This window comes from Dendroctonus ponderosae, unplaced genomic scaffold, assembly GCF_020466585.1.
Source record: "Dendroctonus ponderosae isolate FM_Combo_2020 unplaced genomic scaffold, Dpon_F_20191213v2 Dpon_F_20191213_6, whole genome shotgun sequence".
Classification (NCBI taxonomy): Eukaryota; Metazoa; Arthropoda; class Insecta; order Coleoptera; family Curculionidae; genus Dendroctonus; species Dendroctonus ponderosae.
This window is the reverse complement of record NW_026018814.1, coordinates 246,070-258,562: the sequence shown is the minus strand read 5'-3', so window position 1 is coordinate 258,562 and position 12,493 is coordinate 246,070. Positions and strand designations below refer to the sequence as shown.

The window sequence follows — 12,493 nt, the reverse complement described above, 5'->3', positions numbered from 1 at the left end:
GTGATCTCCCGTGCTTTCCGACTAAGACTGGTTCAACTACTGGATCCCCTGTGGCCGCATAAATACGACAGTCTTAGTCGGAAAGCACGGGAGATCACTTCGCGCACTGCCTCATCGCCTTTGATAATGTCCACCGCAGTTGTGGACGAAACGTCAGGAAGAAATTCCCATAGACCACGGCTTTAAAGCCCGGAAAACATTCCTAAATGTGACTCTCTTCTTTTGCTTGAAATTGAACAAACCTGGAAAAATCCGCAATTTCAGGTTTCAATGTAACAATTTTTGCGTATGGGCAAACTGGCTCTGGAAAAACTTACTCAATGGGCACAGCCTATACTGGCAGCGGCACTATGGGTGTTATTCCCAGAGCAGTGCGGGATCTCTTCCAACATGTTCGTGACAATTTTAGCACCGATTTTACCATCACGGTGTCATTCATTGAGCTCTATCGCGAAATGCTCTATGACTTGCTGGCCAATAAGCCGCGAGATCAATGCACCCTGGAAATTAGGGAAGATATCGCCAAGGGTGCGTATTAATCCATTTAGCGTCTCTCGATCTGAACCTCTAACTATTTATGGCAATTTATCAGGAATTCATATTCCCAATGCGACCGAAGTGCTGGTGCATTCAGTTGAAGATGTACTAAGTATATTGGCCAAAGGCTCTTTAGGACGAGCCACTGCCTCCACCAATATGAACGAGCAGAGCTCCAGAAGCCACTCAATTTTCACCATAAGCATAGACATGGCTAATAAGAGCGACGCGTAAGTTGCTAAATTCAAGTGCAAGATTTGATTGCCTCAAGCGGCTTTTCCTAAAATTTCAGGTATTTAAGCAAATCTTCCAAATTGCACCTAGTAGATCTGGCAGGTTCAGAGAGATCGAAAAAGACTGGGGCCGAAGGCAAAACGTTTAAAGAAGGAGTGGACATTAACAAAGGCCTGTTTGTACTGGGCAACGTGATAAGCGCCCTTGGAGACGAGAAAACTCAGAACGGATACATACCCTACAGGGATAGTAATCTAACAAGGCTTCTTAAAGGTATTGCAATTGCGATTGAAAAATTAATTTCGTTCAATTGTGTGAAAATGAAAACGTTTTAGATTCTTTGGGCGGCAACAGTGTCACGTTGATGATCGCATGTATTAGCCCAGCGGATTACAATCTGGAAGAAACGATATCAACCCTGAGATATGCGGACAGAGCCCGCAAAATCAAGAACAAACCGACCGTTAATCAAGACCCCAAAACGGCGGAAATCAACGAGCTGAAAAGGCAGCTGAAGTTACTACAATTGCAGATGGCTGGACAAGGTAGATTGCAGGCATTTTATTTAATGAAGTTTGAACAACATTTGATCTTAATCTACGTGATTTCCATGTTATCAATTAAAACATTTTTTCCTTATCTTCCTAAAACAAGTATAGCAAATAATATATCAATAGTATAGTATATAACATTATAATAATGATAATAAAACAATCCATTCACGATCAAAGTGAATGATTTATTTTACAAAGAATTTTTTCTTATAGGTGATATAATTATGTCTTCATCGGACATCGACAGACTACGGGCTGAAAACTGTTCGCTTCAGTTAAAAATCAAGGAGTTGCGGGATCAATTGACGATTGTTTTGGTCGACAAAACTGGCTTGCATGAAAAACTACTGATACTGCAAAATGCAAATGAAGTGCTCAACAATAAGCTTATCGAGATCAAGGAAAATTACAATGAAACGCTTGGGCAGATCAGCTCAGGCGTGGAAACCCAGGACTTTGAATCGGTGAAGGAAAACCTAAAAAAACTGCAGCATATTCAAGGCCAATTTGAGATGATTGAAAATGATCAAAAGAAGACTGAAGGAGAAATACGGTAAATATAATGATACAGATTTTTTGACGCATTTATCAGCAATTGTATATTAAGTATCGTATTTATTCTAGCACGCACGAAGAAACATTCACTATTCTTGTCCACACTGCTCGAACATCCGCAGAAAGTGTACCAAAAGAAATTCGAGAAAAGCAGGATGTACATACCGATAGACAGCTGGCTCTGCATTCGGAATTGCAAGAAGTCTCCAGTCAATTGGCCCTGAAGGAACAACTAGCTAAACAATTGGCCATAAACAGCAACTACATAATTGATCGTCAAGTTATTAAGGAAACGGAGAAAAAGATCGACACACTAGAAAAAGAAAAGAATGAATTACTGCAACAGCTGCGCGATATTAAAGTTCAGGAAATATCGAATAAAATTGCAGAACAGCGCAGAAAACGGGTCCAGGAGCTAGAAGAACAGCTTAAGGGTTTGAAGAAGAAAAATCTGGAGCAGTCAAAGATGCTGCAAATTAAGGAGCGTAATGACATCAAATTGAAGCAGCTGAACAATGACATTGTGAACATGAAGACGGCAAAAGTAAAGCTATTAAAGCAGATGCGGCTGGAGAACGATCGCTTTAGAACTTGGAAGCAGACCGCGGAACGCGAACTGGCTCGAGTTAAGCAGCAGGACTGGAAAAAACAAACTCAAATCAGTAAAATGAAAGTTGCGCATGAAAGGCAGCAGAACTTTCTCAAACGCAAATTCGAAGAAGCTGCCGCTTTGAATAAGAGACTTCAAAACACGCTAATGAAGCGGAAGGAGGCCCAAAGCACTAAATTTAACGGAAAAGTTGAGAAAATTACTTCATGGGTAAGGCATCTAAGAGTGAATTATTTACAATCTAATTCCATTACTTGGATATTTGCTAGTTAAAAGAAGAAATGGAAATGTTTGTCAACTTAGCTGAAGCTGAAGTTACTTTAGCCGGATTGCTGGAAGATCGGGCCACATTACAAGAACAACTCGATGAACTGAGGAATAGTTCTGAGCCTAATAATGCCGCACTCAAAAGCATTGAAGAGGACTTAGAGCTTCGCTCGTTTCAGATCCAGGATTTGCAACAACAACTGCTCAATGCAGATGAAGGTAATTTAGCAGTTATCTGTAGAAACCACATTCGACAGCTGGCCGTAATTTCAGAAAAAAAATGGAAAACCAGATTCGAGGCTCTCCAAACCATGGTGGAAGCCAGACACGCATTGCGTTCGCTTTTCGATCAAGCGGCAGAATACAACCGGAAAGAGGTTGAGGCCAAACGGGAACTGTCGGAACTCGCATATTCCTATAAAGAAGTAACTAACTTAATTAGAATAATTCGTTGAGCCACTTATACCATTTTTTTGCAGTTACGTGAAAAATTTGAACTTACTGAACGCGAGTACCGACGAATGGAGGAAAGGCATGCAGTAGAAATAGCCAACTTAGAAAAGGCCCATCACGAGAACATGGGAACTGTGCTAAAGATGGGCGTCCCAAGTGAATGTAGGTTGAAGTTTACATGCAACGAGCAAATAAGAAAATTTAACGCGCTTTTTCTCTGTATAGCTGAAAATCTCGACTCAGAGCTAGCCACCAGGTGCAAACTCCTCAGCCAGCAAGTGGAGGGTCAGGATCGTATCATTGCAGAACTAACCGCCAAAAATGATCAACTCCAACAGAGCATCAAAGAAATTCAGGTGAAGATACACCCATTCTATCTATGCAATTTTTCTGTAAAACCAGACATCAAAATGTTATTGTATTGTAGGAGACAGCAAACAGTTCCAAGGTCAAAACACAAAAGAAAAGCGATAACGCTTCTGAAGGCGAGTCCAAACGAATAAATTCGCTTAGGGCTGCACGAGCAGATTTTGTAAGAACATACCGAATAGTTGTTTTGTCAACACAATTTAACTTCTATCACTGTATCAGACTTTGGACGATTCACTGGACTTACCGCCAGACGACACCGAAAAGGATCCTGATTGGCGAAAAACCCCACTAGCGAAGAGAATAATTGCGATGACCAAGCAACGAAACAAAGGAAAACAATCTTTTCTAACGGCTTCAGATGGTACGGATTGGTTGTCTGTCGGTGTGGCCGAAAGAGTGTAAATAATTTGTGATTTTTTCAGAAACACGAGTGACGGGAGCAATAAAGAGATCGTTAGAAGGAGGTTGTACATGTAAATCGTGCAACACAAAAAAATGTAAATGCAAGAAACTAGGCGCAAGCTGCAGTATCGACTGCAAATGTTCAGAGTCTGTCTGCCAAAACCGCAACAAATCGAACGGCTCACAATCGTTGGACGGGGTGAGTAATTCGAGTTTTTTTTAGTTTCTTGTGCTCACACCATACTCGTACTCAACGTACGGCCGAACATTTCTCTCATGTTTTGTTCTATTTATTTCAGAATAGCGAGTCGTCTGAATCCACTGTTTCAGAATGTGACGAAAGAAAAAAACCACGGTATGTATTCTGTGACGCTCAACAGCTGATAAACTGATTTATTGGAGTTGTTCTTTGTACCCCCAACACAATAAAACGTATAATCCGGATTTGAAAATATGTATTTCTTTTTCAGAATAGTCAGATATTTATTTAACCATCTTGATGACTGACTGAACTGACAAAAAACTGACCAAGAATTGCGGAGAACTTGAAGTTGCTGTGGATGTTATTAATTATTGTCATTATTTATGAGCTCTACATACGTTCCTGTTTAGGGAAAGCAAACATTTATTAACGGTGACTAAAATTTTTCATTCTACACAACATTACTTGCCTAAAGCATGTTATGTACTAATGTAAGTTTTTGAATGGTATACAGCTCAAAAACATGCGAAATATCAATCCATCTGTTATTATCTGTTTAAAAAATACATGTTGTCGTAACTATTTGTTTTATGTTCGGTGGGTTGTTGTGGAGTTTGTTGGAATTATGGCTAAAAGTGCATAATGATGGTTTATTTTATAAATTAAGATGCACGAATCCAAGAAATAGGAATTCAGTGCAGTTTAGTCTTACATAGTTGACTAGAAAAGTTGCTCTATGAGGAACCATTGAAGGAAATGACAATACATAAGAAGAATGAGTGCGTTGAAACGACCTTAAACATGTTATGTGCCGCATTACATAAAGTAATTTCGATATTAACACTTGATTAAGCAGAGCGGGGGCGGGGACCCATGTGAAAAACGGGAAGAACTTAGGATTAAACTTTATTTTGGCATATATCTGTTATTATTGAGGATGTTCCCAATCAATAGTATTAATAGTATAGAAATTAGGAAATAAGATCTCACGTGCAGAACATCACTTTGCTTACTTGCTCATCACTACATTGAAATCGATTAATTTTCAATGTAAGACTGACTAGCGAACCTTACTATTAGATTTTAAGATTCATTTGACAAAAATATATGTTTTTATGAAATTATTATTTCGATATTTCCAGGAAAATGATCACTCTAGTTAACTATGAGTACACATTCAAATAAAACCTCTTACAAACGGAGACATAAAAATTGAGAAACAATCTCAGCTAATCAAAAGCAAAATTGTGTAACCTTCATTTTTTCACTTTATAACAAAGCAAATATAAGTAAGTAAAACGAATACAGGCTGTACCATTCGTATAGCGCGATAATATTGAATTGAATATTGAAAAAGCTTTACAAAGCCCGCCGTCGTGCAACTCAATATGGCGCTGTAACGCTTTAAACGATCAAATAATGTGTTCTAAGGGGCATATTGAAGACTTACGGTCTTGATGATACGATATTTTGTAAAAGCGAGTCACTCATTCATGTGAGAGAAAATGTAAAACTCGAGCTAAAATGCAGTCTAAGTAAATATTATGTAATTAATCCGCAGCGATTTATGACTGAAATAAAGCTAACATTAGAAACATTTATAAAGGCCAACAAGTTCAATAGTCAACGAGCAGTAACCCCTTTCTATCTAAATGCCCCTGAAGAATTGGCACGAGAAATTTGCAAGTGAAACACGAAAGTACGAAGATTCATAATATGACACACCGTAAAGGAACATTAATTTTTTAAATTTACATTTATTGTAATTATCTAAAGAAATGCTCGATTTGGGACTACAATATAGACACTGACCTAGCTGATTACATAGAAACCCGGACTGGGTTAAAGATATGGCCCCAAAGTATTTACAGTTTGCATAAGATGTTACTTCGATAGAAGAATTCCATCACATCAGTTGATCCAACAGCGCAAAACTCGCTCAGAACGGCTATCTATATGCGGTTCGACTATCAGTCGAAACTCGCTCTATATTACATATATTTAATAACCCTCTGATTGGTCAAGACTTTAGGAATGCGGATTACCGGCGGCTGCTGGAACCTTCTTCAATGCTGCTTTATCGAAACTGGTGATAGCCCCTAGAAGAGCTGATCTATCTTTGGTTGAACTGCTGCTGTTACCTGTACTTCCATTAGAAATCACAGCTTGAAGAGATAGAGGAGGCGGCGGTATGTTTGGAGCGATTGATGGAGCCGGTGGTGGCGGAGGAGGTGGTACCGTGGGACCTGCTGAAGACAGTGTGCAAAGATCTGAAGATTTTTTAAGAAAATATCACGCACCTGCTGGGGGTGGAGTAGCAGTACCGACAGACGTTGCCGCGCTACTATTAACGCTGTCGCACCGGTCCAAATAATTTCCGTTCTTTTTCATTGATCCATCTTTGCTCTTCTGCTCTTTCAGCTGCTTCTGGAAACAACACCGTCAATTATCTAAAAATACTTCCGCTGCACTTCCACTACCATTCGATTTCGGTGCTTCTTTCTCTCCTCCTCGCTGCTCATCATCTCCTGGACTTTGGTGAGTCGTTTCTGGCTTCGCACCACTTTCTGCTCACCTTTGAGCCGATCCTCAATCTTAACCACTACGGTCTTCAGATGCTCTTTGACCGAGGAGGGAATTTTAAAATGTGCGCGATCGCCATCGGTCAAATGTAACTGAACTCGAGCGAAAAACGGATCGTCCAGCAGACCGTCAATGGTGGGCAGGCCGTTTTTGCAAGCCTCATGCGACAAAACCGACTCTAAGATTTTTTCTGAAATGCAAAGCCACTTCGTTAATTGATAAAGAAATTATTTGAGAAATGGACAGCTTACTAATTTGCTGAGGACACTCGGATATTTCTTCCCCGATGTAGCTTTCGTGCAAAGGCGATCCGATGGCCATTTCGTAGAGAACGTGACCGAAACAGTACACGTCTATTGCCTCCAGTGTGCTTATTTTCTTGTGCTGCATGAAATATGGCCGGTAGTAAGATGGCACGCCCAACACCCCATTTTCTATATCTATCAGTTTGACTCGGTCGTTCTCGATTAGAATGTTTCCACTGTGCAGATGGCCTGCGAATAATATTAATGTAATTTTGTTAATAGAACTAATTATAAGAGGAGGAAAATAATGCTCTAGCGAAGACTTTTCCTAAACTGCTGGTGAAATCCAAATTCATGGTGAAAGAAGGGCTCATCTCCGAAAAAACCTCACCCCGTAGGTTGCTCCAAGACGAGTTAGTCCCAACTTTTCCCTATTTCACTTGCATCGAATCATTCCCCAATGTGTTTTCAGTGTACAGGTTGCTTTTCGACTAATGTAACAGTTCACTTACCATATGGAAAGCCTTTTTCATGTAGAAACTTCAACGCCTCCAGTATCTGCCTTCCATAGAGCGCAATATCATCAGTCGTTAGCAGCTTATGGCCTTTGGGGTTTCCGTACTTTTTCAAAAAAGACAATTTTGGTTTAGCGCCGCACAACAGATCGCGCAATGAACCGTTCTTATTCATATCTCTCACTACTAGGCCTCCGATGTCCGTGCAAAGACACAAGTCAATGTGATCAATGTATGGATGCTAAATCCACGAAAAACGAACATTAGACTTGAACTGAATAGTTTGTGCTAACGCTTGCCTTGATTTGATGCAAGCTCTTGAACACCGAATGCATGTCCTTATCGTCCAAGTACTTATCCGGGCCATAATCCGTCCAACTCCCTATCAGATCGTCTTTGGCTCTCGATTTGCACTTGATCGTGTAGAAGTGCTTGCGAAGTCGCCAGCCAATTTCCACCAACGGGCCCACAACTTCCCAGCCAAACTCTCCTCTCAGGACTAACGATACATGCTGCAGAGCTATTTCTATACAATAAAAAACCAAATTAAACCAAGAATAAATGTTTAAAGTAAACGCGCACTCTTACCTCCAAACGGTTGACAATAGTTGGCCGGATCTATAAAAGACCGCGCGGGTAACGACGAAACCAATATGGGATTCATAAGAACGCTGTTTAAATATTTCTGTCAAGAAAAAAAAACGTGAATATATTCAGGGGCGGCGGGAATGTTCCATATGAGTACCTGCAGGCCTTGCTGGCGTTCGCTGATAAATTGAGGATCCAAATTGCCAATGAGCTTTTTAGGGGGTAATTCGAGCGGGATTCGGGACACTTGCAGCATCTGATGCAGCTTGAGGAAGTCATTGTAGCGCTTGTAGACCTTCCAAGTTTGGTCGGAAAATGGACCTCGATGTACTCTAATTACGAATTCCTGTAAATTATTTTCCTATCAGCCAATGGCATGGTTTGCATTTGGGTTTCACCGATTTAATATTTCCGCAAAAGTATTGAGATTATTTCCATTTACTCATCCATAGCGTTACTATCCTGTATTTGCAAAAAACACACAAGGGACCGCTAGAAAGGATGTTGATCCCAAATAGTTGATCAAAAACAATCCAACGTGGAAATTATTTTTGAAACTTAAAGAACATCAAGGAGACACAACATCTCAAAGACTTTTTCACACAGTCAATCCAAATTGGAGAATGGTACAAAAACTGTCCAGTAGGACCAAATCAGATGTCGAAGTGAACTAAAAACCAAGCTTGTATTTTTATTTTATTTATTTATATGTGATTTTTACGTCACCTTTTGATTTAACAATCAAAACACCAAAGTTAAATTTTGAATTTTCCTTTTACGCATTTATGTAGTTATTTAGATGTGTAAGAAAGTATTGCCTATTAAATGAGATCCGTGAGTCAAAAGATTTTGAGAACCACCGAACTACGTGATCAAACAGCACATATAAATAAGTCTTCTGCAATATATTTAATTTGCCCTGATCGTCATACTGCTGCTTTCAAAATTGTCAGTTTTACTGATTTTCTAATAAAATATTGGATATTGTAATTATTTTTTAGGCTCGCACAAACACGCCAGAATCGTATGTCAAATGGTTCTATTTGCAAATTTGAACTTCAAACACCCAGGGCTCAGCCCCTCTAAGAATTGCCAAAATAACATGGATATGCCATTGAAGATCTATATCAATTTCCTGTATGGGATGTTGGGGAAGCACAGATTGAGCTCGATTGAAAGCACTTGAAGATACCGAAGCCTGAGATACGCCCCTTTAAATAACTAATGAACCAACAAAGACTAATTGGGAAATTGCTCAATACTTACTGTATGCCCATTAATGTTCTGCCAATTCTCGATGTGACAACTGATCGGTTCGGTATCATCTAACAACACCTTGGTACTAATTTCCCGTTCGAATATAGCCATTTGACTCTGACCATTCGTCGATCATTTCCGTGCAAATCCATTAGAATACACTTTTCGATAAACTTTACTTGTTTACACCCGCAGACTATCAGACATGTTTCATTTGTGACTGTTTTTGTGATCACAGATCAGGGTGGCGAACTTTCAAACTAGTCAGGCTTACCATCCTTGATGAAATACCTAATTGGCCAGCCTGGTAAACGAAAAACCCTAACCGGCATTTTGTATAAATGACATACGATCAATCAGTCCATTTCTGTTCTTGGCATTTTCGTTACGTCGGTGTTTTGGTCGTGTTCTGAAAACTGTCTTAAAGTAGTTTTTCCAATTCTTTTACGCTTTAACATGGATACGGATGATTGGGATGCCAGTTGGGATGCTCCTCCAAAGCCTACGCAGCCTGTACAAGCCGCACATTGTAAGTAATTTTGTTAATTATGAGGATTCTATTGCATCTATCAGCTTGATTATGGGTTCAATTCAATACCAAATCAACAGGGAATTGTTTTTCATTCAGACTCTCAACTGTCTATTGTAAGAACATCGTATGTAAGATGTTCTTGGAAGTGCTTCTTAAATCGTTTTCACTTCTCTGGCGAACCTTCGTTTTAGCACGTGTTGAAGATGAAGAAAATCATGTTCAGTAGCATTCGACAGCTTTTCTTTATTGCATCTGTTGTATGAAAATACATGACGATCTAGTCAGTTTAATGAACAGTTCTTTTTAGTAATCGTTCATTGGTCTGCTAGCCCGCATGTTCATCGTTAATCGCATGTGCCAATGTTGATTGCTTTTCTGCGTTTTTACCATCTTGCGTGAGAAGACAAAACATAAAAAAAACAAATTCTGGCTCCGGAATTTAAACAATTCAATTCACTCAACAGCTTGGGGCAACAGCAATACGCAAACGTTCACAAATTCCAACCGAAAAGCCTCCAGAGCAAATAACTGGGGCCAAGACGGCGCCTGGGGCAACGACAATGGTGGCAATTGGACAAATAATCCACGCAATGAAGCACGTGGAGGCAGCGATTGGAATAATACAGGAAACTTCAGTGGAAATGGATCGCGCTGGAACGGCGGAGCTAAACGGAACGGCGGCAATGACAAATGCGAGACCATCAAAGTTCCTTCGAGATTTGTGGGCAAAATTATCGGTAAGGGGACATGATTATTTCCCTGGAAGTTATAGTCAACTAACGTTCAACATCTTCTTAGGCAGAGGTGGTTCGCAAATCACTGACTTGCAAACGCGCTCTTCGTCCCGAATCAAAGTCACCAAAGATACTGAAGGCGATGAGACCTTCATCAAAATCTTCGGCGATGATTCCGCTATTCAAAAGGCCAAAGAACTTATTGATGAATTGACTGTTGACAAAGCACCGCGTGCTCCTCCCACGCCGGTTTATGAGACTCCGAAGGAACCCGCCCAATCGGTGCAGGAATGGGATTCCAAAACTACGAGTTTCTACGACTACTTGAAGGAATGTGATGCGAGAATTGAAGCTGAATGGAACGCCCTTCCGCCGATCATCAAGAACTTCTACCAGGAACATCCCGAAGTCACCGCCATGACCGAGGAGGAAGTCGAAGCTTTCAGACTGGAGAACAATAACATTGTTGTCGATCGGACTTTCCAAACGGAGAACAGCCGACCTGTGCCGAAACCCGTGAAAACTTTCGAGCATGCCTTTCATAATTATCCAGAAATACTCGATGAAATACGGAAGGCAGGCTTTGAAAAACCATCGCCCATTCAGAGCCAGTGTTGGCCAGTGCTGCTGTCCGGAGAAGATCTTATTGGGATCGCCCAAACCGGAACAGGAAAAACACTGGGTTTCCTGCTCCCGGCCCTCATTCACATTGACGGCCAAACCGTTCCTCGAGAGGAACGGGGGGGACCTGCAGTATTAATTATGGCCCCCACGAGGGAACTGGCCCTTCAGATCGACAAGGAGGTGAAGAAATACTTCTATCGGAACATCTCATCGTAAGTCTTTGCTAGTATGTCCTGCAGTAACGAATTAATAATATTTTCGACATAGCGTGTGTGTATATGGAGGAGGAGCACGCAAAGAACAGATAGACGTCGTGAGTCGCGGAGTGGACATTGTCATTGCAACTCCCGGAAGGATGAATGATCTCAATCAAGCCGGTAAGCCTTCGGCAAATTCCTCTTTCGGCCCCGATCTTAAATAGGGTTCTGTTGCAGGTCATTTGAATGTCCGGTCAGTAACATACGTAGTCCTAGACGAAGCAGATCGCATGCTGGACATGGGCTTTGAACCGCAAATTCGCAAAGTAATGTACTCGCTCCGACCAACGAAACAATGCATAATGACAAGCGCAACTTGGCCGCCGGGCGTCAGACGCTTAGCGGACTCCTACATGAAAGACCCAATTCAAATATATGTGGGTTCTTTGGACTTGGCGGCTACGCACAGTGTCACTCAAACGATCCAACTAATCGAGGAAAACGACAAAGAGCAAGCTTTCATGGATTTCATCTACAACATGGGTCCAGACGACAAGGTGATCGTGTTTTGCGGCACCAAAGCCAAGGCGGACTACCTTTCTGTGGAATGTGTTTGTAAGAATATCATCTGCGCTTCTTTGCATGGAAATCGGGACCAGAGTGATAGGGAGCAAGCAGTGCAGGACATCGGAGACGGCACTGTGAGGATCTTGATTGCCACTGATGTCGCGTCCAGAGGCCTGGACATTGACGATATTACGTAAGTCCGGGTTATTGCGGGGAAATTCCAAGTTAACCGAGTCTATTTCGACAGGCACGTTCTGAACTACGACTTTCCCAAAAACATCGAGGAATACGTCCACAGGGTGGGGCGAACAGGCAGAGCTGGCAAAACTGGCGAGAGCATCAGCTATGTCACAAAGAGTGATTGGGCACAAGCTGCTGAACTTGTAAAAATTCTAGAGGAAGCGCAACAAGTAAGTTTTAGATAAGTTCTATATTGTTGAGGCGGATTTATTTTTTTACTAACTT

The 12,493-nt window shown here is 41.1% G+C and overlaps 3 protein-coding genes across 7 annotated transcripts in view; 2 read left to right on the top strand and 1 right to left on the bottom strand.

The window, feature by feature from the left end:
- Positions 1–4,768, top strand: part of LOC109546883 (chromosome-associated kinesin KIF4) — a 6,118-nt gene extending 1,350 nt beyond the window's left edge. For 2 of the 3 annotated variants that reach the window (XM_048667451.1, XM_048667450.1), the window contains 14 exons: positions 265–528; positions 593–767; positions 830–1,044; positions 1,107–1,316; positions 1,539–1,878; positions 1,950–2,700; positions 2,760–3,182; positions 3,237–3,372; positions 3,436–3,566; positions 3,638–3,742; positions 3,802–3,943; positions 4,005–4,183; positions 4,284–4,339; positions 4,455–4,768. In XM_048667451.1, coding sequence (XP_048523408.1) covers positions 265–528; positions 593–767; positions 830–1,044; positions 1,107–1,316; positions 1,539–1,878; positions 1,950–2,700; positions 2,760–3,182; positions 3,237–3,372; positions 3,436–3,566; positions 3,638–3,742; positions 3,802–3,943; positions 4,005–4,183; positions 4,284–4,339; positions 4,455–4,491 — 3,164 coding nt within the window. In that variant the 3' untranslated portion in view covers positions 4,492–4,768. The remainder of the gene's footprint in view (positions 1–264; positions 529–592; positions 768–829; positions 1,045–1,106; positions 1,317–1,538; positions 1,879–1,949; positions 2,701–2,759; positions 3,183–3,236; positions 3,373–3,435; positions 3,567–3,637; positions 3,743–3,801; positions 3,944–4,004; positions 4,184–4,283; positions 4,340–4,454) is intronic. The other variant, XM_048667452.1, reaches the window with a different exon arrangement.
- A 308-nt stretch (positions 4,769–5,076) lies between these two features.
- On the bottom strand, positions 5,077–9,613 carry LOC109546884 (PX domain-containing protein kinase-like protein). Of its 3 annotated transcripts, none has more exons than XM_019918048.2 (9): positions 9,384–9,613; positions 8,275–8,463; positions 8,118–8,214; positions 7,829–8,055; positions 7,527–7,770; positions 7,021–7,263; positions 6,667–6,959; positions 6,487–6,613; positions 5,077–6,435 (listed from the first exon to the last, which is right to left on the bottom strand). In XM_019918048.2, exons 1-9 carry the CDS (start codon positions 9,483–9,485, stop codon positions 6,215–6,217), a joined length of 1,743 nt encoding a protein of 580 aa, XP_019773607.2. In that variant the 5' UTR covers positions 9,486–9,613; the 3' UTR covers positions 5,077–6,214. The 3 variants fall into 3 exon arrangements, with proteins under 3 accessions (XP_019773607.2, XP_019773608.2, XP_019773609.2); XM_019918049.2 differs by having other exon boundaries at positions 5,077–6,432; XM_019918050.2 differs by having other exon boundaries at positions 6,487–6,610.
- Positions 9,614–9,705: 92 nt separating this feature from the next.
- LOC109546899 (probable ATP-dependent RNA helicase DDX43) overlaps positions 9,706–12,493 on the top strand; it is a 3,588-nt gene continuing 800 nt past the window's right edge. The window contains exons 1-6 of the mRNA XM_019918069.2: positions 9,706–9,903; positions 10,371–10,643; positions 10,705–11,476; positions 11,532–11,641; positions 11,699–12,221; positions 12,276–12,438. Of these exons, the coding sequence (XP_019773628.1) occupies positions 9,831–9,903; positions 10,371–10,643; positions 10,705–11,476; positions 11,532–11,641; positions 11,699–12,221; positions 12,276–12,438 (1,914 nt within the window). The 5' untranslated portion in view covers positions 9,706–9,830. The remainder of the gene's footprint in view (positions 9,904–10,370; positions 10,644–10,704; positions 11,477–11,531; positions 11,642–11,698; positions 12,222–12,275; positions 12,439–12,493) is intronic.

Bases quoted from the DNA above. Each gene is read 5' to 3' on its own strand.
- LOC109546884 (XM_019918048.2), bottom strand. From the start codon at position 9,485: ATGGCTATATTCGAACGGGAAATTAGTACCAAGGTGTTGTTAGATGAT. The intron at 8,464-9,383 runs GTAAGTATTGAG...AATAATTTACAG, and splicing joins AGAACATTAATGGGCATACA to GAATTCGTAATTAGAGTACA. The intron at 6,614-6,666 runs GTAGTGGAAGTG...TGTTGTTTCCAG, and splicing joins AGAAGCACCGAAATCGAATG to AAGCAGCTGAAAGAGCAGAA.